At 38.1% G+C, this 24,164-nt stretch overlaps 1 protein-coding gene and 1 long non-coding RNA gene across 19 annotated transcripts in view; one reads left to right on the top strand and one right to left on the bottom strand.

The window, feature by feature from the left end:
* Nucleotides 1-24,164, bottom strand: part of REPS2 (RALBP1 associated Eps domain containing 2) — a 231,657-nt gene that overhangs the window by 66,491 nt on the left and 141,002 nt on the right. For all 14 annotated transcript variants that reach the window (XR_005386165.1, XM_038586909.1, XM_038586908.1 and 11 more), the window contains one exon: nt 693-754. Coding sequence is in view for 13 of the 14 variants with exons in the window: in XM_038586909.1 (XP_038442837.1) it covers nt 693-754 (62 nt within the window). In the remaining variant the exon portion in view is untranslated. The remainder of the gene's footprint in view (nt 1-692; nt 755-24,164) is intronic.
* The window catches only part of LOC111094684, a 48,687-nt gene continuing 29,668 nt past the window's right edge, over nt 5,146-24,164 (top strand). For 2 of the 5 annotated variants that reach the window (XR_005386168.1, XR_005386171.1), the window contains exons 1-3: nt 5,146-5,236; nt 5,645-5,790; nt 23,262-23,317. This is a non-coding gene — a long non-coding RNA (uncharacterized LOC111094684). Of the gene's footprint in view, nt 5,237-5,644; nt 5,791-5,992; nt 6,333-23,261; nt 23,860-24,164 lie in introns of those variants that run through there. The other 3 variants (XR_005386167.1, XR_005386169.1, XR_005386170.1) reach the window with 3 other exon arrangements.

The raw sequence follows: 24,164 nt of genomic DNA, 5'->3' as shown, positions 1-24,164 counted from the left end.
AGAAGGCCTTTAAAGTCTCTTTAACAGCAATTAATGAAAAGAAAGATCTGTAGCACCCTTTACCACACTCTGCAGATTTGCTGCTTGCTTCTCATTTCTAACTCTACAAGGAGTGTTGATGAATAAGGCCATAGTAGCACATATAAATGAGGCAGAATTAATTCACAAGTGAAACAGATTTTGGTGACACCCTCTCCCAACTCCTGCTGTTTCAGCTTATTGTTCCAAAGGAAAATATCATCCTACAGAAAGCAATATAGGCTCAAAACACAGCACTAACACCATGGTGATGACCATTAATTATGGAGAATTAATACAACTCCTAAAATACTGATGAAAATATACACACCTAAATTATACATAAAAACAAACCATGCCCCCCGCAACTGGAGAAATGCCCATTCTTCTACTCCTTTCTCTATCTGAAAACAATATGCAACCCTCTAGGGCCAAAGGTGAACTACTATGCATTTGTTTGGTTGCTTATTGAGGAAACTTTCCCTTTTCCACATGAGGTTGGGGGGCTGGCTGGATAAGAAATGAAACCACACTCTCTGCTTTGTCCAGATGTCATCGTGGAAATGTGACCAGCCAGTTAGTTCTGTAGCTATCAACCCTTGCAAAGGAAGTACAGTGGTAGGACAACTTCCCTACTATCAAACAGTGCACAGAAATCAACTTCTGTTTCCTACCTGTGACGGACAAGGTCTTGGAGGGAGTGCAGGTGGTGGAGGTAACAATCCTGACTTAGTAGCTGAAAAGAAAAACACATACTGTTAAGAATTACCAAAAACAAAATAAAATACCTTTCCACTTTTTAACTACGAATAGCAATTGCAGTTAACATGTTTAAGTTATTAAAATCCATCTGAAGGCTTAATTTAAAAAAGGAGTATATGCTATTTCTAATCTCTCTTTCATTTTCATCCTACCTAGCCCAAATCCAATTATTTATATAGGCTGTTTTGATTAAGATAGTATAAAACAGTAAAGAAAAGACACCCTTTGATCAAAGGACTAGAACCCAGCATGGGAAAGGCAGTCAATCCCTCATTATTCTGATGTTAATTATTTAGTTTCAAATAATCTAGGCCTTTTGGTTTCTCTAATATTTTTCCCTATCTCTTGGCCATTACACTATTCATTAGCTCAGCAAGTAGGCTACAGAAATGAAGGGAGCCAGAGTCCCCACGAGGCAGCTCTGCTGCTCTGTAAGCTAGTGGGTCTGACAGCAGCAGGGGAGTCTCAAAGAGATAGGACTAAATGATGTTGAGGGACCCTTCAAAGATCTCAATTTCCTTTTCTCTCCCTGATCCTTATTAGCAGCAATAATAAAATCTGTTTCTACAATAATGGCCCCATTTAAAGGATGTTTTGAACAAAAATTTGTCTATTTTTTTTAATTTTGTGAGATACAGAGAAAATGTGAGTTAAGCCAAGAACGTCTGAATTTTAACTAAATGAAAATAAACATCTGCTAGTGAATTACAAATCTCATAATTATGCACAAGAAATAAGCTTATTATCACACATTGGCAAGTTAAACCATATTCTTTACAAACTCCTTTAAAAAGCACACTGTGCTCTATATAACCATACCTAGTTTATTGGCAAATATAATATGTGTGCTAATATTTGGACAGTTTTCTGTGACTTAAAAATAAATCATAGCAATGTGCCAAGAACATGAAAGTTTTTGCAAATCACTTTTGATCTGACCTAGCTAGATCATACAAGCCAGAAGATGGAGTTTGGGGCTTTCCACAAAGGTAACTTAAGAGTAATTTCATAGAGATTTGCATTCTGAGCCAGTGCACAGATCTGGTACAACCATGTGGGCCCATCAGTGGCTTCTCTCAATCTGTCTTTCATTAAAATTTATGAAACACATCAGTGGGTCAAAACTCCAGCGGTGGTGAGACCTTGAACAGCCTTTGGTAACAAAGCATGTAGCAGCAAGAAAACAAAAGCCTCAGGAATTATCCATCTTAGGGCACCTCCCTACCCTACTTAAAGGTCCTCAGGATTAAGCCTTTAAATGACCCGTTTCTTTAAAAAAAACTTCTTTTTAAACCTACACATGCTTTTAAAGGAAAGGCCTTGCACCGGAACAAAGTGCATGTTAAAATAACTCTTTATTAACAGAAGAGGACTAAGAATTGATAAGCATTTAATTAAACTTCTGCTTCCAGCAAGAGGGAGTAACAGAGACCAGATTTACTCTTCCATTTGAAACAGCCAAAAACAAACACATGTTTTTTATATGAAACAACAGTTTTAAGATACTGGAGCAAAATGTATAAAACAACAGTTTTCAAGACACTAGGAAATCTGGCAACAAAAGACAGTGATCCCTGAAAGACAGAAAACCAACCAGGGGAGTTGTAGGTTTCGCTGTCTCTACTTAGTGTACTCAGATTCAGGACCTACATCCAGATGCATGTCTGATTCATTTCATTTTTACTATTTTTTAATTAAAAAAAAACAAATGCCTTATTTTTGTAAAATAAGAGAGGAGGGTGTTTCTGAATATACTTTTAAATAAAATCCTATCACCTACGAATACTAACAGCAATTTGGTTTCCTCTTTTCAACCTTTATCTATTTTTTGTTTTTTATTTTACTTACCTGGCTAGAATACCTACTATAAAGTTGACTTATAATAGTCATATGTGCATTCTTATCTTCTCTTGATCTCAAAGGTAAGGCTTTCACTATTTCAACATTAAGTATGGTATTTGCTGTAGGTTTGTGTAGAAACCCTTTAACGGATCATGAAAATTCCCACCATCATTTTAAGTTTTTTTTTTATAATTTGATTAATTTTAACCAAAACTGCATGTCTACCCACTAAGAGGATAGTATGATTTTCCCCTTATAATTAGTTAATATGATAAGTTACACTATAAATGTTTAAATATTAGAACACCCTTGATGACCTAGGATAATCCCAACTTGGTCAGGTTTTTATATCTGTTAGGTTTAGTTGGCTAATATACTGTCTAGGATTTTTGCCAATTATAAGTGAGACTTATAAGTGGGTTTCCTTTCTCATGTGGTTACTGGTTATGCTTCATTCAGCTGGAGAGTATTCCCCATCTATACTCTGGAACAGGCTGAGATTGTTGAATGTCAGGTAAAACTTGACAGCAGAAGCATCTGGGCCTAGAGTTTTGTTTGAAACAAGATTTTTTTTTTGATGAGTATATAATTTATTCTGGACCATAAAAACATAAAAGATCCTTCTATTCCAGTAATGAACAGAACTGGCCTATCACTGTTAGGGCACTGTTATCACGGATAATTTTATTGCTAAAAACCAATGCATTTGGTATGTCACTTCTTCCTGTTTCCACAGAAAATACACCTTGATCCCATTGTATAGTTCACCTGTGCCCTTGAAACAAGATTTTTAATGATTTCACATTTTAATTGTTACAGGATTATTTAGAATTTCCAATTCTTAAATCAGTTTTGATAAATGATATTTTTCTAGACATTCATTGTCTAAATGTTCATATTTATTGCCAGAAAGGTATTCCTATAACCTCCTCTACTCATCTTAATTTCTGTGCACATAACTTTTGTTTTCCTAATACTGTATCATCACTAGTTTCCTTCATTGAGCTCACCTGACATTTGTCCATTTTATTACCCTTCAAAAACCCAACTTTCCTGAGCCTCTGTATTGTCTGCTTGCTTTCTGTTTCATTGATGTCTGTTCATCTGCTTGCATTTTCTTTCTTTGGGCTTATCCTATTGTTCTTTTTCTAGCTTGAATTATTTGCTTAGCTAATTAATTTCCAGCGTTTCTTCTTTTCTTTTTTTTTTTTTTTTTTTTTTTCTTTTTTTTAATTTTTATTTATTTACTTATGATAGTCAGAGAGAGAGAGAGAGAGAGGCAGAGACACAGGCAGAGGGAGAAGCAGGCTCCATGCATCGGGAGCCTGATATGGGATTCGATCCCGGGTCTCCAGGATCACGCCCAGGGCCAAAGGCAGGCGCCAAACCGCTGCGCCACCCAGGGATCCCGTTTCTTCTTTTCTAATGTAAGTGTTTAATGTTACAAATGTTCTCCCAGCTGTCACAGGTTTTGATATGTTCTCATTCGGTTTTAAATTTTTCCTAATTTCCATTACAATTTCTTTTATGATATTAGCTTCTGTCTGAAGTTTATCCTTTAGAATTTCCTTCATGGATAATCTGTTATTAGCAAGTTTATTCAGTTTCTGTGACTGAAAAGTCTTTACCCTCATTCTTGAAAGATTATTTCACTGGGTAGAGATTCTAGACGGACAGCTATATTCTCATAGCACATTAAAACTAACATTCTGCTGTCTTCTGGCTTCCATTACCGCTGTCAAGGAGTCAGGTGGCTACAGAATCGTTGTTTTGGTAATTTGTCTTCTCTCTGGTTGCTGTTTAAATCTCTTTGTGGTGCTCTGCAGTACCAAACTTGACACCAAGTCAGCCTATTTTTTCATCCTCTTTTTCTTTCATAATCTGCTGAACTTCACTGGACTTTCTGAACCATGTGGTATCCTGTTTACTCTGGGAAATTCTGATTCTGCCATTTTCTCTTATCTCTCCTTCTGGAGTTCTTTGTCTCAACTGTGCTATGTTTGGGATAATTTTCTTTTTTTATAAAAAGATAAAAGATTTTATTTAGTTATTCATGAGACACAGGCAGAGGGAGAAGCAGGCTCCATGCAGGGAGCCCGACGTGGGACTCGATCCCGGGACTTCAGGATCACGCCCTGAGCTGAAGGAAGATGCTCAACCGCTGAGCCACCCAGGCATCCCTGTTTTTGATAATTTTCTAAGATCTACCATTCCATCAATCAATTCCCTCTTCAACTGTCCTGTTAACCCAGGCTTAAATTTATTTCAATGACTAAGTGTTTCATTTCTAGTTCTATTTGATCTTTTTCCAAAATGGTTTTTTCATTTTTATAATTTCGTGGCTATATACCCATTTTCTCCATTTCCTTTTCTTTCAATTTATTAAACGTATTTATATAACAGTCTGTGTCTGATAATCCCACAATCTGAGGGCTTTGTATTTACTACTCTTTTGTTGCTCCTGCTAGCTCCCTCTCACTGTGTTCCATTTCCTAGAGTGCTTGGCAACCTTTGACTAAGAATGCATATCCCTTGGAACTTTACCTGTAGGAATACTCTGGGCCCTGTGTGAAAAGTGGGTTCCTCCTCTACTATATCTGCCAGAAACCCAAAGGTACTTATCAACCTGGGATCACTTGAAATTAAAAGCTTGGCTTGATACTGTATAGGATTCCTAGTGTCTGCTGTCCTCAAATTTCATTAAATGTCCTACAGTAAGACTTTTGAGCCTAGATGGTAGCTTGAATATTTGCAACTAATCTCAATCCTACCTCATTGACAAATAGTGGAAAAAAATGTTTCAATTTTCTTGTTTAAATTTTGAACTGGGAAAAAAGATGAGTGGCTGATAGCTAAATGAGCAATAGAGAAAGCAGACAGTAACCAAGGTATACCACAGAAGCCCCAGTTCTCAAGAACTGATGAAATCAAACTCCTCTAGAAGTAGGAAGTAGGAGTAAAATGAAGAAAGCAAGAAGTAAAGAAAATTAACTAATAGTGAATCCTGTTACCTATCCTTTAGAATGGCATACCTTGACAACACTCTTGAAGATCAGGTTCCAGCTACACCTCAAGCAGTTTTTGGCTTCAGGATCCCTGCTCCTGTGGTCCCCTCTGTGTATAGTGTCCATGCCCTACCCCTACTTCACCTGCAGAACTCAGAATATAGTAAGTATTCAACAAGTATCTGTTTGAACTAACATAAGAAAGAACTACCGAACCACGATCCATTCTCATATTAAAAGAAAAAAAAAAGACTAATTGAAGCCCTTTAGGAGCAGTTAGATCCTGAGATTTTTCTCCCACATTCTGTACATTTTCACCATGTTTCCCACTCCAGCAAAAGGCTAAAAGTATCCTTCTTCTCCAGGGAGGACACTAGGTCCAGATGAAGGTATGGGGCCATACGGAAAACAGGAGGAGCTAGTAAATATATACATTCTGGATGTTGAGACTTGCAATCCTCTCCCTCTCTGCTCTCAGACTTTTGTATCCAGAGATTAAAAGAAGTAGTCCAGGGAATTGGACCGGCCAAGAATGAAGAACTAGATACCAATATCAAGATATCTCCAACAAGATAATAAAATCAGATCAATCATGAAACCCAAGATGCCAAGTCCTATCCATTTATCTATATATTCCAATCAGCTTTTTACCCCCCTTTTTAAATAGAAACAGATGATAAAGTATTACCAGATATCTGCAGAAAAATTTCTAAGAGCAATAAAAAAAGGTTAATCTCAAAGAGACAGATTAGATCTATAATAGATTATTTTTAACATATATTAGTATCATCATAATGACTGTTCAGTTTATTCCAGAAATATTTAAACATCTACTATGTATCAGGCATTGTTTGAGGTGCTAGGAAAATAGCAGTGAAAAAAAAACAGGAAAAAAAGCTCTACCCTCATGAAGCTTTATTTTACTAAGACAGCTAATGGGGTGGGAGTAAGGAATAAAATTTCTCAAAGGAGAAAAGACTTTCTCAGGGAAGTCCTCAGCAAGAGATAAGAGATATTACTTGCAAAGATGAAATACTGAAATGCTACTGAAAAACAGAACAAATAATTAAAAAAGAGCACCGAGAAATTAAAAACATGATAGCAGAAAGGGAAAGCTTAATACAAAGGTTCAAAGATAATCTAAGGAGATTTTTTTTAATATTTATTTATTTATCTAAGACAGCACAGCACACTTGCAAGCACAGAGGGGAGGGGCAGAGGGAGAAGAAGAGAGAGTCCCAAGCAGACTCAGCACTGAGCACGGAGCCCAACACAGGGCTTAATCCCATGATCCTGAGATCATGACCTGAGCCAAAACCAAGAGTGGGACACTTAACTGACGGTGCCACCCAGGCACCCCAATCTAAGGGGATCTTAAAGAAAGTAGGAATAATATCCTAATAATCCAATATCCAAATAAAAGTTCCACAAAAAGAGAGAAAATATCAGGAAAAAAATCACACACTCCAAGAAAACTACCAAGAAATAAAGAATAGGACTTTCTAAATTGAGAGAGCCCACTGAGTACCCAAGACAATGAAAGAAAACAGATCCATGGCAAGGCACATGAATACAAAATTTCAAAATACTGGAGTTAAAAGATTCTACAAGTTTCCAGCAGGGGGTGGAAGAGGAGGGCAGGCCACATCCAAAGGATCAAAGTCCAAATGGTTTTAGACTTTTAATATACTACTGAAAGCTAGAATTCATTGGATCAGTGTAATGAAAATCCTAAAGAAAATTGATTTCCGGGGAACCTGGGTGGCTCAGTGGTTGGGTGCCTGCCTTTGGCTCATCAAGTTGTGATCACCAGGGTCATAGGATCAAGTCCCACATCAGGCTTCCTGTCCTGGAGCCTGCTTCTCCCTCTGCCTGTCTCTGCCTCTGTGTGTGTGTCTCTCATGAATGAATGAATGAATGAATGAATGAATAAATAAATAAATAAATAAATAAATAAATAAATAAATAAATAAATATCTTTAAAAAAGAAAGAAAAGAAAACTGATTCCCAACTGATGGTTTAACACCCAGATGAGCAGCCTGCATGATGGTTCAATTAAAGATATTGTTAGACATTCAGAGGCTCATATTGAGCTCTACACACTCTTTCCAAAAAAGCTACTCAAGGGTGTGTTCTACCAAAGCAAGAGAGTAAACCAAGAAAGAGCAAGGCATGGGATGGATACAGGATAAAGGAACTCCAATATGAGAGAAAGAAGAAGAGAATCCTTGGATGACAGAGAAGGGAGATGCCATGATGAATACTATGTACCCGCATAGAAGACGATCACTCTACATTTCTTCAAACAGATAAAACTAATACCTGAGTCAGAATTTCATAAGAGGACCTTTAGAAAATTGAGGAAGTCTACAGTTGCTTCAGGGGCAAGTACACTGAAAAGAAACAAGTTGATTATGCACTCCAAGGCCAAAAAAACCTGCATAAGTAAGAAAAATAAATAATATACTATATGGGCTTACATGGCCATAAGAATAATATAAACACTAAATACTGACCTAACCAAAATTTTACTTTAATTGTACTGAGAAGGTGAAAGAGAAAAAAAAAGGTGTTAGAAGGGAAAGGCAGTAGATGATAACTAAAACTGAAAAGTCAACAAGAGGCTATTACAAATATGCTATTTTGAAATATGAATGCCAAAAGGATATAAACAATTCTCTAACAGAGTGTATTCTCTCAAGTCTTCAGGTACATCAATGGTCTTGGAGATACTTCCCAAACTTCAGTTTGTTCCCTCAGTTCAGCATGGAGCCCTGGGCCTTCCCCTCCACCATATCAGGGCATCAGCTGTGATTATTCATTCTGCCAGCTTTTTCCCTCTCTTTCCAGAAGTCATGTCCACTGACCCTCAGTCAAGAAAAGGTAAAACTAAGAGTACGCACTCATTTCGCTTCACACCAGATTTGGAGTTTCAGGAAGAAATTTCAAGACTCGTCTACTCACAGACACAGGTTCTAGAAGGAGGCAGGCAGAGTCTAGCCTTGGGTTTTCCCTTAGCTACCACTCTGGGGGAAAAAAATGGTATTAGCTCATGCATCTTTCCTTATTTGGCTCCTGTTGAAAAATCTCTTCTATGTGTTTATGACTCCATGTTCATTTCCTTTAACAGTAGGTGATATTAATCTAGCTTCATTCTACAAGCTTATGTCTGATTCATCTTTTTATCTCCCATTGCACCTAAACACACTGCCTTGTGTGTAGTATATTCACATAGTGGGTGAATAACTAGAACTGAATTTAGTAAATATCTCCTCTTATAGTAGTTACAGTCCATTCATGATCTTAAATTAGATTCAAATATTTTATCCAGAATGCTCTAATCAGTTTTATAAAGAGAAAGTATATCTTCATGCAAAGTGAAATTGAAAAAAATACTTTGACTGAATAATCTAACGTACACATGCAAAAGATGACAACATACCTGTTAACAGTAATACCTGCTTTCCTGGAAGGGAAGAGAAGGAAAGAAGAGGGGAGAAGGACACTTTTGATGTATACATTAATAGCTACCATACTTGTGAAGCAATTGCAGGTTTATTCCTGAAGTCTCAAATAAGGTGGAATACCAGGTATCAGCAAGGTTTTGTCAAATCAAAAATTTTTATACGTGTAATGAGGGAAAAAAATAATAGATACCCAAATCCTGAAAACTAGATTTAAAGGTTCATGAAAGAAATTGCCATTTAATCCTAAACTCAGGAGACACAGTAACAATTACTAGTGTTTATTAAATTTATTGAAAGATGTGCATTTTCTAGCACTGATCTGCTGAATGTCAGGTCTTCGTATCTTCACCCAACATTCTAACCTCCAATTTTTTATCCTTTTATTTTATTATGTTTAGGAATTTCCAGTCAAAATTTTATCCATATATATTACTGTCTATTTACTAATTTCCTTCAGATTTTTACAGAGCCCCAAATCAATAATTTAATGAAAACGTGTTCCAAATAACTAAGTGAAAATAAAGCAGCAGATGTGGCAGCTGAAAGCTGCAAAGAACAGAAAGCCAATTCTTCAGGGGAGTGAAACTTAGAATAACTTCAGCTGTGAAAAGGCCTCCCATCCCCCCAAACTAGGAATATTTTATGAAGAAAATAAAAGCATTCAAACGCCAAAGGGGGGAAAAAACACTTAAAGGATGGAAAATGTTGAAAGAAGCCTGCCAGTGGGACCTGCACTTTTAAGTATCAATCAAGTAGAGAGTCAGCCATATGCAAAGCTTCAAGGATTTCATCAGTGAAGACCATTCTTCTTCTTGGCAAGTTCATTAAAACGGCTATTTCTTTGTAATAGAAAAATGTACTTTCTTTCCTTACTAATCACAAAAGTATTTGTGAGCCTATGTCTATCTCCTAATCACCCAGTTACACACAGTGATGGGTTCATATGTTATCTGCACCTATGAATCTGATAAAATGTTTGCCAGGGGCTGTTTCAATTCCCTGAGAATGCCCCATTTCCCTCCAAACATACAAGGTCGTTCAATTCTCTGTTAAACACAACAATTAGTTTTCACCAGTTAAAAGAAAGGAACTTACACATGACCTGGAATTGTTCACCAGGGAAAATATTAATGACTGAGTTTGGAAAAGTAATGAGATCAAATTCAATTCTTCTACTTTGCAGATGAGAAAATTAAGGCTTAGAGAAGTAAAATGACATCACCAAGGCTACTATGATGCAGCAATCAGTATCACGTTTTGAACCTACAGTATAGGTAGTGGTAAAGAGCAGAAAAGGACACTGAGATGGGGATAAACAGCTGGATAGGTGTTACTGTATGTCCAGGAAATAAGCATGTCAGAAGGCTGAAAGTAAGAAAAGTATTGCAACTTCCAGGAACTACAATGATGCTTCTGAATAGGCTACATGCCACATACTCTGAAGAATAAGATGCTAGACACTACCTTAAAATGTGCCACTGTAGCAAATATTTAGTTTAAGTCATATGACTACCTCTTCACAAGACTACATATAACTCCCTTGCTTTAAAAAATATTCAATGTAGTATTGCCATCAGGATCTATAGATCAACAAACAGAATAGAGTCCAGAAACAAACCCTTCAATTTATACTCAAGTGATTTTCAACAAAGGTGCCAAGGCCACTCAATAGGAAAAGGAGAGTATTTTTTTCAACAAGTAGCACTAAAACAACTGCATGTCCACATACAAAGAAATGAATTTAGGCCCTTAGCTCACACTACATACAAAAATTAAATCAAAATGGATTACAGATACAAATAGAAGAGTTAACACTAATATTTTTAGAAGTGAAAAGAAAAGCTTCAAGACATTTGATTAGGCAAAGATTCCTTAGATAGGACACCAAAAGCACAATCTAAACAGGAAAGAATTGATAAACTATACTTCATCAAAATGCAAAACTCTTTTGCTTCACAATATACCATCGAGAAAATGGAAAGACAAGTCACAGAATGCAAAAAAAAATATTTGCAAATTACACATCTGATAAAGGACTTGTAGCCAGAATAAACGAAGAACTCTGGAATATGTAACTCAACAATAAGAAGACAAACACCTCCCCTCCCCCCAAAAAAGAAAACAAACATCCAATTTAAAAATGGGCAAATGATTTCTGTAGACATTTCACCAAAAAACGATATAGGAATTATTAATAAGCACACGAAAAGATGCTCAACATCATCAGCCATCAGGGAAACAAAACCACAATGAAATACCACTTCACACCCAGTGGGATAGCTATAATTAAAAAAAAAATAGTAAGCGTTGGTGAAAATGGAAAGAAACAGTAACCCTTGCACATTCCTGGTGGAAATGTAAAATAGTATGGACACTTTAGAAAACAGTTCGGCAGTTTCTTAAATTTACCATATACCCAGTAATGCCACTCCTTGGTCCTGTGCCAAGAGAAATGAAAACATATGTCCCACAAAGACTCACATGCAAGTGTTCATAGTAACATTATTTCTAACAGGCAAAAAGTATAAAAAATTCAGATGTTCATCAAACTGAAAAATGGAGAGGCAAAATGTGGTATGTCCATACAAGGGAACACTATTCCACAATAAAAAAATGAAATACCGGTATATGCTACAACTTAGATGAACCTTGAAAACATCAAACAAGTATAGAAAGCCAGACACAAAAGACCTCATATTGTATGATTTCATTTATATGAAATGTCCAGAAAAGGCAAATCTATAGAAACAGGAGGTAGATTACTGGCTGTCTGAGGCTGGGCATGGAGATTGACTGTAAACAGGCATGAGGCATACTATTGGAGTGCTGAAAAGGTTCTGAAACTAGATTATGGTGACAGCATAATTTGATAAATTTACTGAAAACCACTGAGTTGTACACTTAAAATAGATTAATTTTATGGTCTGGAAATTACACCTCAATATTTTTTTTCAAGCTAAGGGTAGAGGATAAAGTATAATTAATCATATGGGAGAGAGAACATAGATGAAACAAATTAGGCCATAAAGAGTTAGTTGATTATTGTTGAGGCCAGGGATTCAGTATCCTAATCCTTTTCTTTTTTATATATATTTAACATAACAATTTGATAATAACAATTTTTGATCATCAAAAAAAGAAATAAATTCCTACGATCTCCAAGTACTTATGAAGGCAAAACTTTCTTTCCTATCTCGCTAAAAAAAACTACAGGGAAATTGGCCCAACATTGAAAATCACCTAAAAGAAAGCAGAGAAAAATAATATTAGTTTCTTGCATATTGGGCACCATATCTATTTTTTAATATATCTTTTTTAAAAAGATTTTATTTATTTGAGAAAGAGAGAATAAGCAGGGAGGAGTGGCAGAAGGAGAGGGAGAAGCAGACTCCCCGCTCAGCAGGAAGTCCAACACAGGGCTCAATCCCAGGACCCAAGGATCATGACCTGAGCCGAAGGCAAATCCTTAACTGACTGAACCACCCAGGTGCCCCTTTAATATAACTTTTAACTTTACATGTATTATTACCTATAGAAGAATAGTGGGATCCCTGGGTGGCTCAGCAGTTGAGCGCCTACCTTCAGCCCAGGGCGTGATCCTGGGGACTCAGGATAGAGTCCCACATCGGGCTCCCTGCATGGAGCCTGCTTCTCCCTCTGCCTGTGTCTCTGTCTGCCTCTCTCTCTCCCTCTCTCTCTCTCTCTCTCTCATGAATAAAATCTTTAAAAAAAAAAAAGAATAGTAAAGCATGCCCCCCCAAATTAAATTAATATAGACTGCTTTCTCTGACACCACATCTGCTGCAACAAAGACTTGAACAAAGAGGATTCTGATGGAGAACAAAGCAATTACATTTTCTGGATCTCAGTCTTATCGCCTATAATACGTGAGAGGTGGCCAAGATGACACAGAAGTTCTTTCAACACTAACAGACTCTCTATGATTCTAGAATTTAGTTGCCATTTTTTTCCAGCAACTTCTTGTACCATGGGACATATGACACAGGTTATCTAGGTCCCAGATTGAGAAATAGGCAGAGTTAATCAACAAAAACACATGAGAATTAACCTTGGTGGGCACTGGGTGGCTCAGTGGTTGAGCATCTGCCTTGGGCTTGGGTCATGATCCCCGGGTCCTGGGATTGAGTGCCACATCAGGCTCCTTGCAGGAAGCCTGCTCCTGTCTCTGCCTAGGTCTCTGCCTCTCTCTATGTCTCTCATGAATAAATAAATAAAATCTTTAAGGGATCCCTCGGTGGCGCAGCGGTTTGGCGCCTGCCTTTGGCCCAGGGCGCAATCCTGGAGACCTGGGATCGAATCCCACGTTGGGCTCCCAGTGCATGGAGCCTGCTTCTCCCTCTGCCTATGTCTCTGCCTCTCTGTGTGTGTGTGTGTGTGTGTGTGTGACTATCATAAATCAATAAAAAAAAATTTTTTTTTAATCTTTAAAAAAAAAAGAATTAACCTTGGTGAAGGTCAAATTTCATTTCTCATGTTACATTGACATGAGTACATTTCTCCTAATCATTTTATTATGAAACTCCTTAGATTGGCTAAAGACACGCGTGTGTTTGTGTGTGTGTGTGCACATATGTGTCTTGAAATTTGACATTTAGTCACACCAACATCTAAGTCTGAAACACTTTAAAATGAGTTTGTGATGACAACTACTCCACACTAAAGTTTCTCAATCACTCCACCTTTTGCGATCTGGATTAACTCTACCACTCCAATCAACCATTCTAAGACTTCCTAAGAACACAGTTTGCGAACTCCGTCCCTTTTAGTCTCCATTCTTTTTGATCAGTAAACAAACTTTAGGCTTCCGGTTTCTACTTATTCCTGAAATACACACCTCTCTGAGCATTCCAGGCCATGGTGATTGTCCCTTACTGAATTCATGTGTTCTCATGGCTTTGGGTCTAGCTGTTAAGACAAAGAAATTTGGTGTTTACATAAAAGACCTGAAAAGTTTTAAGTAGGAAGGTGACATCATAGTTGAACTTAAGAAAATTAATCCTGCTGCTCTATGAAGGAAAGAATGAAACAAGCAAACCAAACTGGAGATTATTAAAGTAGTCCCCAAGGCAACTGGTAATAAGTAAACCAAGGCAGATATCAAAGAAAAATCAACAGAATTTGGCTCCAAAAATTATATCCATCCCTCAAAGGTTAGCTCAACAGCCTGTACCACCACGCCAATATATATCTACCTACAGATCAGCCTAGTTAGAAACCACCCAGACTTATTATCCTTCTCACATGTAACTTTAATACTGATAGGCAGAATGTGGGGCCATATCCATATTCCTCTTAGAATTCTCCACAGTACCTAGTACACAGTAGTATTCAATAAATATTGGTTAAACAATAAGGTATTTCTGCTTGTCACCATTACTGAAGTCTATTTCAGTTTTCACATAACTTTCTAAACTCAAACGCATATACTGAGAATTTTATTTGTTGTTGTTGTTTTTTAGAGAGCATGTGTACATGCCTGGAGTGGGGAGGGGGAGAGGGAGAGGGAGAGACAGAATCTTAAGTAGGCTCCACGCCTAGCATGGAACCCAACACAGGGCTCAATCTCACCTGAGCTGAAATCAGGAGTCAGAAGCATAACCAACTGAGCCACCCAGGCACCCCAAGAATTGTATTGTTTTATGACATTCTTTAGCTCACATGTTTTTTAACAGTCATAAGGAAAATGGCTAACAATAGGTAAATGGTTAAATAAACTGAGGCCCAAATTAATAAACGTTAAAAAAAATAAAACTATCACCATTTTGCAACTACCAACGAAATCATGGATCTACGCAGTAATTTGCTGGAAACAACTCATATCATGCTTGTAAGAACCAAGTGCATACATCTGTTCCAACCCCACATTTAGTGACACATCAGTAAGAATTAAGTTGGCTGTGGTAGGGATGTTTATACCATAAAAATTGGCAAATAGCCAGTTAAACATTTACCAACACCCACTGGATATAGGCAATGAGGATCAATACCTGATAAAATCATTACCTGAAAGGCTGTTGGGATCTCTATCATAATGCATGAATCAGGCTAATACTTCATGAACCCACTGATAAATCAAAAAACAGGGATCCCTGGGTGGCGCAGCGGTTTGGCGCCTGCCTTTGGCCCAGGGCGCGATCCTGGAGACCCGGGATCGAATCCCACGTCAGGCTCCCGGTGCATGGAGCCTGCTTCTCCCTCTGCCTGTGTCTCTGCCTCTCTCTCTCTCACTGTGTGCCTATCATGAATAAATAAAAATTAAAAAATATATATATATAAATAAAAAAAAAACAGAGGCATTAGACATCGGACTTCCTAATGCGATACAGTAGAAAATACACGGCATCACTAGGAACTACCTTCCCAAAAATAGAATGTGAAAAATCAAGCCTACATCTACCTACCAGTTTGTAAGAAATACAAAAGATGGAAGGACAACCAGCCAAATACAGAATGTACAATGTCTATAAGGGTGGATGATTTTTATATGAATGAGTGAATATCAACCAGCAGGGAGGAAGAAGAGATTGAAGGAGGACCCTATCAATTAAAAGAGATTTAGCAGATGTCAAAACAAACACAATGTGCACTGTAGCCCTTGTTTGGATCCTAATTTGTGCAAGTCACTACAAAAAGACATACTTCAGACAATTCAGAAAATCTGAACACCGGCTAGACACTAAGTATTAAGGGATTATTGTTAACTTTGTTACATGATAAAGGTTTCGTGATTAAGTTTTTTTAAAGGCCTTACCTATTAGAGATACATATAAAATATGTATGAAATTATACAATATCTGGTATTTGATCTGGGGATGGGGATTTTCTACTTTTACATAAATTTGAAGTATTCCATAATACAGTTTTTAACAAAATAGCCAGTATATAGAATGCATATAAAAGAATGACAAAATTATCAGTACTGACATGGATATATTACCAAAAAATAAAAAATTGTGAAAAAGCACAGGGAAAATATGTACAGTATGATGCCAATTATTTTAAAGACAAAAGAACCCATGAAATTGATGTTATAAATGGACTAGAAAATGTCAGAGGGATACCTTTCTTGGAGAGGATCCTGAGTTTGGTGGAAATGAGGTTAAGGACAGATCTGTAACGTTAGAATTTTACACAGAAGAAACTATTTGTCTATTACTCAAATAAGGTGTTTTTTTATTTGGGAGAGAGAGCAAGAGAGAGAGAGAGAGAGAGAGCATGAATTGGGGCAGGGAGAGAGGCAGAGGGAGGATAAAAGAAACTCAAATAGACTCCAAGCTAAGCATGGAGCCCAATGCTGGGCTCTGTCTCATGACCCTGAGATACTGACCTGAACCGAAACCAAGAGTCCGACGCTTAACCAACTGTGCTACCTAGATGCCCCTATTCAAATTAGTTTTATAAGCATTTTTTAAAAAGGTTATACCAACATTTCCCACTGCATCCTCCCAAGATTCTAGTCCTGTTCTTTCCCACAGTCCTTTGTTCAAGCACTTAGCCAGCCCACGGAAAGCTATAAAGCCAGAGAGCAGACAGAAAAGAGAATGCACTCTGCCTAACAGCAAGACTAGCTACACTCTCACCTTGGCAAGCCTTTGTAAACCTTCTACTGGCACAAATCACAGCACTATGCTAGCAGAGAAACTTTCACATAACTATTGGAAAAGAAAAAATCCTATAAAGAAAGAAAGGAACAGGAAATGCCAAAAAGAAGCCAAGGACAGACAGCACACTAACCACACCTTCCAGAGATGGAGACTAGCATCTGCTAGTGGCCTAGATGAACACACTGAGTATCTGGCCCAGACAAGCTTGGAAACACCAGCACTGTATTTTTACCTCTGAAATTTTCATCTAGCCTAACAGCTCAACTATACTTCTCCATGTTTAAATGATCTTCTAGATTTCAAATCTCATGACCAGGTGACACTATATTGCAGGCAACATCTTTTATCCATCAACTCTTGAGAAGCTCAAAAGGAAATCTTAATGCTCTGTCACTACAAATTCTGAATGTGTTACTTCTCATTATAGACCTCTACCACAAATAAGATCAGGCCTGAAAGCAAGGATTCAGATCTAGAAGCCAACGAATTCCTTGGCCCTTCAAAGATAAATGGCTGCTGTGGCAACCAACTGCCCAGGTGTGGAGAGGAGTCTCAGTCCTCAGCTGGCTGGTGAAGGAGGATGAGGGCTGTAACCAACAGGAATAATAATAGCACTGTGCCTTCTGCCCCTCTTAAGAATTCTATATCCAGGGGTACCTGAGTGACTCAGTCGGTTAAGGTTCCAACTCTTGAACTCAGCTCAGGTCTTGATCTTAGGGTTATGAGTTCAAGCCCCTCATTACGCTCTATGTTGGGTGTGGAGCCAACTTAAGAAAAAAAATTCAACATCCAATACAGGCAGCTGAACAGAGATAGGACTACCAAAAATCTGGCCAAATGCACAAGTCGGGAGACACAAGTGGGGTAGAGAGAAGTACTTGCCCCTTCTTAAGGCAGTGGAGGAATGTAGGCCCTAGCAATGGGCTACATGCACTTAAAACCCAGCACCACCATCTATTAGCTCCACAACCTTAGCCAAATTAACTTCTGCACCTCAGTTTCTGTATCTCAAAGTGGGGATTCAACAGCACCTACCTCATTAGGGTTACTGTAAGTAAAAAGATAATGCATAGAAAGTGCTTTAAATGTGTCCTCTGTAAAAAGTAAGCCTCAAATTCAAATCAGCCATCATCACCACTGTATCTAGTGCTAGGCGTTAATAAAGGACCTAAAAACAACTCTAACAAATAGGGAAACTTGGCTTGGGACTGGCATACTGATAGGTAAAGAATATACTACTTGATAAAGAAACTAGATGAACTGTTTTCACATATAAGAGGAAAAGTACAGCTGGATGCAAGCAGTCAGGAATGGTACTTTAAATGTTTTCCAAACACTAAAAGGGATTCCCTCCATGATTTGTGGTAGCTGTATGATTAAGCAGTTAAAAGTCCAATAATGAGTATGCTGCCAAACTCATTATCTAAGTTAAAGATAAGAAGTGTCCACATAAAAAAAAAGTGTCCACACATGGGACAGCCCGGGTGGCTCAGCGGTTTAGCACCACCTTCAGCCCAGGGCCTGATCCTGGGGACCCGGGATGGAGTCCCATATCGGGCTCCCTGCATGGAGCCCGCTTCTCCCTCTGCTTGTGTCTCTGCCTGCCCCACCCCTCTCTCTCCCTCTCTCTCATGAATAAATAAATAAAATCTTAAAAAAAAAAAGAAGTGTCCACACAGGGACACCTGGGTGGCTTAGCGGTTGAGCATCTGCCTTCAACTCAGGGTGTGATCCCAGGATCTGGAATTGAGTCCCGCATCGGGCTCCCTGCATGGAGCCTGCTTCTGTTCCCTCTGCCTATGTCTCTGCCTCTCTCTGTGTGTGTCTTTCATGAATAAATAAATAAATCTTTAAAAAAAAAAAGAAGTGTCCACACAACTGACAAGTTCAACAAGGTTACAAGATAGATCAATATATAAAAACCAACTGTATTTCTAAACGCCAGCAATGAAGACTGCAAAAATGAAATTAAGAAAATAATTCCCTTTAGACTAACATCAAAATAAACAAAACACTTAAGAATAAATTTTTACAAATGTAAAACTTATATGTGAAAACTATAAAATAGGGATCCCTGGATGGCGCAGCGGTGTAGCGCCTGCCTTTGGCCCAGGGTGTGATCCTGGAGACCCGGGATCGAATCCCACGTCGGGCTCCCGGTGCATGGAGCCTGCTTCTCCCTCTGCCTATGTCTCTGCCTCTCTCTCTCTCTCTCTCTCTCTCTCTCTGTGACTATCATAAATAAATAAAAATTTTTAAAAAAGAAAGAAAACATAAAATATTGTTGAAAGAAGCTAAAGACTTAAATGGAAATACATCCTATGTTCATGGATTGGAAGACTTAATATTGTTAAGATGGAAAACATGTTGTATGCCATAAATATGCACAATTTTTATTTGTCCATTAGCCTTATTATTAAGTTTGAGAAAAAATACTGTTGAATAGCAATACTAACCAAACTGATCTACACAGTCCATGCAATCCCTACCAAACTCCCAGCTGCCTTTTTTTTTAAATAGAAATTGACAACCTGATCCTAAATTTCATTTGGAAATGCAAGGGATCCAGAATACCAAAACAATCTTGAAAAAGAAGAGAGGCACCTGGGTGGCTCAGTTGGTTAAACATCTGATGCTTGATTTCAGCTCAGGTCATGATCTCAGGACCTTGAGATCAAGCCTGCATTGGGCTCCACGCTCAGCAGGGAGTCTGCTTGAGATTCTCTCAGTCTGTCTCCCTCTGCCCCTCCTTACCCCGTGCACTTGCTGCTCACTTCTGCTCATGCTCTCTCTATCTCAAATAAATAAATAAATAAATAAATAAATCTTTTTTAAAAAAGAAAGAAAAGAAGAAGAAAATGAAAGTGGGCAGACTCACATCCCAATTGCAAAATGTATTATAATTCTGCAGCAATCATGACAGTATGGTACTAGCACAAGGATAGATATATTAGGGCAGCCCGGATGGCTCAGCAGTTTAGCGCTGCCTTCAGCCCGGGGTGTGATAATGGAGACCCAGGATCGAGTCCCACGTCGGGCTCCCTGCATGGAGCCTGCTTCTCCCTCTGCCTGTGTCTCTGCCTCTTTCTCTCTGTGTGTCTCTCATGAATAAATAAATAAAATCTTTTTTTAAAAAAAGGATAGATATATTAATGAATGGAATAGAATTAAGAATCCAGAAACAATCCTTTATGTTTATGGTCAGTCGATTTTTAACAAGTGGATAAGTGGGCCAGGAAAATAAAAGGTAAGTAATACTTTTCTCAACAAATGGTACTGGGACAACTAGATAGCCACATGCAAAAAAACAAATTTTTTTGAACCCCTACTCTCACATCACATACAAAAAAAATCAACTCAAAATGGATCACAGACCTAAATATAAGAGGTAAAAACATAAAAATCTTAGAAGAAAAGAGGAGTATGTGTTTGTGACCTTGAGTTAGGCAATAAATTCTTAGATATGACACCAAAAGCACAAATGATAAAAAAAATAGATAAACTGGGCTTCATCAAAATTAAAAGCTTCTGTACTTCAAAGGATACCATTAAAAAGGTTGAAAGGACAACCCACAAAATGAGAGAAAATATTTTTAAATCATGGATCTGAAAAGGGGCTTGTATCCAAAATATATAAAGAACCCTTACAACTCAACAGGAAGAGACAAATATAGCGCAATTAAAAAATGGGTAAAGGGCAGCCCGGGTGGCTCAGTGGTTTGGCACCTGTCTTCGGTCCAGGGCATGACCCTGGAGACCCGGGATTGAGTCCCATGTTGGGCTCCCTGCATGGAGCCTGCTTCTCCCTCTGCCTGTGTCTCTGCCCCTCCCCCCTCGCTCTTGGTCTCTCATGAATAAATAAATAAAATCTTAAAAAAAAACAGGTAAAGATTTTGAACAGATATTTCTCCAAAAATGACATAAAATGGGCAATAAGCATATGAAAAGATGTTTAACACCATTTGTCATTAGAAAATGCAAATCAAGGGGCACCTGGCTGGCTCAGTCAGGAGAGCATCCAACTCTTGATCTTGGGGTTGTGGGTTTGAGACCCACATTGGGTACTGAGATTATTTTAAAATAACAAAATTTTTTAAAAAGAAAATGCAAATCAAAACCATGATAAGATACCATTTCATACCTACTAGGATGACTAAAATAAAAAGGACAGGCAATAAGTATTTCAAGAGTGAAAAAGTACAGTCCTCACATACTGCTAGTGAAATGAGGTAAATTGGTATAGCCACTTTGGTAGTTCCTCAAGATGTCCAACTTAGAGTTGCCATAAGACTCAGAAATTCCACTCCCATGTATATCCATGAGCTGAGAAATGGATAAAATGTGTCATATTCCTACAATGTAATATTATTCATCCATAGAAAGAATGAAGTACTCCTACATGCTACAACATGGATATACCTTACAAATATTATAATAAGGGAAAGAAGCCAGTTACAAAAGACCATATATTGTATGATGCCATTAATATGGAATGTCCAGAACAGGCAAATTCATAGAAACAGACAGTGGGCTAGAGGTTGCCAACAGCTGGGGGGAGAGGAAAGGGTAATGAAGAAGAACTACTAATGAATATGAGGTTTCTTTTTGGGTGAGGAAAATGTTCTAAAATTGGATAATACTAGTGGCTGCACAACAGTATGAATACAGTACAAGCCACTGAACTATATATTTTTAAAGGGCGAATTTTACAGTGTGCAGATTTTACCTCAATAAAGCTTCAATTTAAAAAAAAAACTGTCCAGACTGCCAAACTGAACCCTTAACCAGCTGTGTACTGCAGACCCAAAAGTTTGGGGGTGGAACAGGAATCCCATAATCCTACTAGATTTTAAAAGGGAATAAGCACTCATACAAATGATACAGTAAGAAAATCTATAAAGCTGAGGCCATTTATGTGAGCAAATTCATCCTTTAGGAAACTTGAAGGTTATATTTGATAAGAGATGTTGTGTCTCTTATTCCCAAAGGGTTTACATATTTCTCAAGTTGCAGAAAGAAATACCAATTTGTAGAAAAACCCAGACAGACTCTTCTCAGCTGGCCAACTAAATAATACAACCCCCTTCCAAGTTGAGACAGAGCCTTATCACACTTTGCCCATCTGTACATCTCACAATGGAGGCTATGGGAAGTCCTTCAAAAACTATTCCTCAAAAAAAAAAAAAAAAAAAAAAAAACTATTCCTCAATGTTGGAAGGGCACTTTAGAGGAATCTGAAGAACATGTCAGAGCCCTCTAGAATGTTCTAGAATGCTTCTGTCCTTTTAGCTACATTCTAAGAAGTGGCAGCAGACTGGCCACAAAGATACCCTGGACATAGTATGGTAGGCAAGTTTGAAACAGGTAAACTCAGTCAGAAAGGACATTTCTGGTACTCTCAGGTACCACTGTAGTTGCTGCAGCTATAGAGCGAAAAGAAAAATTTTAATATCTGTACATGGGGCAAAATTAAAAAGATACAAGTGGGTATTCAATGAAAAGTAAGTTTCTCTCTCACTCCTGTCCCCAGTCATCTTATTCTCTTCCCCAGAGGCAACCACAGTTGCCTACATATTCTGCATCATGCCTCTTTCACTTAATTTATCACAGATGGCTCTCCACTTAATACACATCCCTTATTCTTTTTAACTGCTTCATAAGTTTCCATAATACAGATGTACTATAATTTCTTAACCCTGGAATTAATTATTATTTCCAGTACATCTAAAGCAGAAATAAAACATTAGCTATCCAAGGGTAGATACTACCCATGGATGTGTTTTTGTTCAGCCATCACCATGGTTTTAACACGTGTATCTGAATATATTTGGCCATATGGGATGTGGTGGAAAGAGCTGTCTACCAACATCCACTCCTCTTTTACAGGAGGGATGTCAATGAGAAATAGCTACCCTGCCAGGAACTACATTTCCTAGCTGCCTAGCAGCTAGCTAGATCCATGCAACTAAGTTTCCTCAGCTAGAATTGAGCGGAAGTGATGAAGGTTTCTGGTCTTCAGCTTTAAAAAGATGGCTGTTTTCTCCACACAAGCACTGCCCCTTCTGCCAGGTGGATGCTCAATGCCTGGAACAGGGCTATTTATGGTAGAGGCGGCAATGAAGGGGTAGACCACCACCGTGGCAACCTGCAGCTGCAAGCCTTAGGTATGGCTCTGGAAGGGGCAGGTCACTGCTAAGAGTGGAAGGAGGGGAGTTCCCACCCACACAGTAGAACAAAAGAAACCCCTGTTATGAGAAAATTTGCTTTATGAAAACAACTCTTTCAATGAGGAAAAGGAAGTCAAGATCCAAAAAGCACTGTCTTTAAAGTGCGATTTTTCTTACAGGAATTTCAGTAATAAAATATATTCTCTACAACAAAATAATAATAAAATAAAATATGTGTTATGGCTCTAAGAACAGAGCTATAAAATCTAAACAGCACTGAACAAGTTCCAAGTCTGACTGCATCTAGATTTTGTATACTTGCTTCATCACTGATTCAGTCTTTCTTGCACATTTCTGTTTTCTCTCAAACGCAGCAGCTGTTTGGGCCTGGACAGGATGGCTCCATGACCTGGATCAGCTATTACAAAAGGTAATCTCCCTTTTACACACAACAATCATGTCATACCAGCTTATCCCTATGAAAACATACATTTTAGATGTCATACCAGCACCCACCCATCTAGAGCCCTAGGATAACCTAGACTCCTGGAAATTTAGGTTCATACTGTTTTTACAGATATCAAAGATAAAGTCAATTGTTCCATCCTGCTCAAGTGGCTTGTTTATTTTTATAGATACACATTCTAAATCTAAATGTAATTCTCCTCCATATCACATAACTGATCTTCCTAAATTTGAAGGCATTAATGTCACCCTCTTCTAAGCTCTTTTTAAGTCCAAATCCTTCACCAAGTCTGTGGGAAGGATTCTCTGTAGGCTCTCCTCCCCTTGGTCACTACAGTCTTCTATTTCCTTCTCCTCCCTTTATAGAAACATCATCACTCCTATATAACAACCACCTCATTGTTTTCTTCACTTTCTTCTTTCATTCTTGCTTCTTTGCATCTTGTCTCTATCCTATTTCTTCTCCACACAATCAGTCCACCATAGGCCACTCTGACTCAGCTCAACAACCTAGCCTCACTTACTTTGTTTTTTACAATCCTTTGCTTCTAATAGAGCAGGCAAGTGGGGCTCAGTTCCTCTGTGAGGCCACCAAGCAACTATAGGGAACAGATCACGGTCCTGCCCCACTGGAGATCAAGAGGGTCAGGGGACTTTGTCCTCACACTGCTTTCCTCAGTGATTTCTGTGCAAATGAGTGCCTATGGGCCAAACATGTTGCTATTAGGATTATGTTTATTATCTTACCAAAACCCTACAGCTCCATGGACTGTTGCCCCTATTTTAGAGATTAAAAATCTGAAATGCAGAAA

This window comes from Canis lupus, chromosome X (assembly GCF_011100685.1).
Source record: "Canis lupus familiaris isolate Mischka breed German Shepherd chromosome X, alternate assembly UU_Cfam_GSD_1.0, whole genome shotgun sequence".
Classification (NCBI taxonomy): Eukaryota; Metazoa; Chordata; class Mammalia; order Carnivora; family Canidae; genus Canis; species Canis lupus.
The sequence above is the reverse complement of the archived record's forward strand: the minus strand, read 5'-3'. Positions and strand labels throughout refer to the sequence as shown.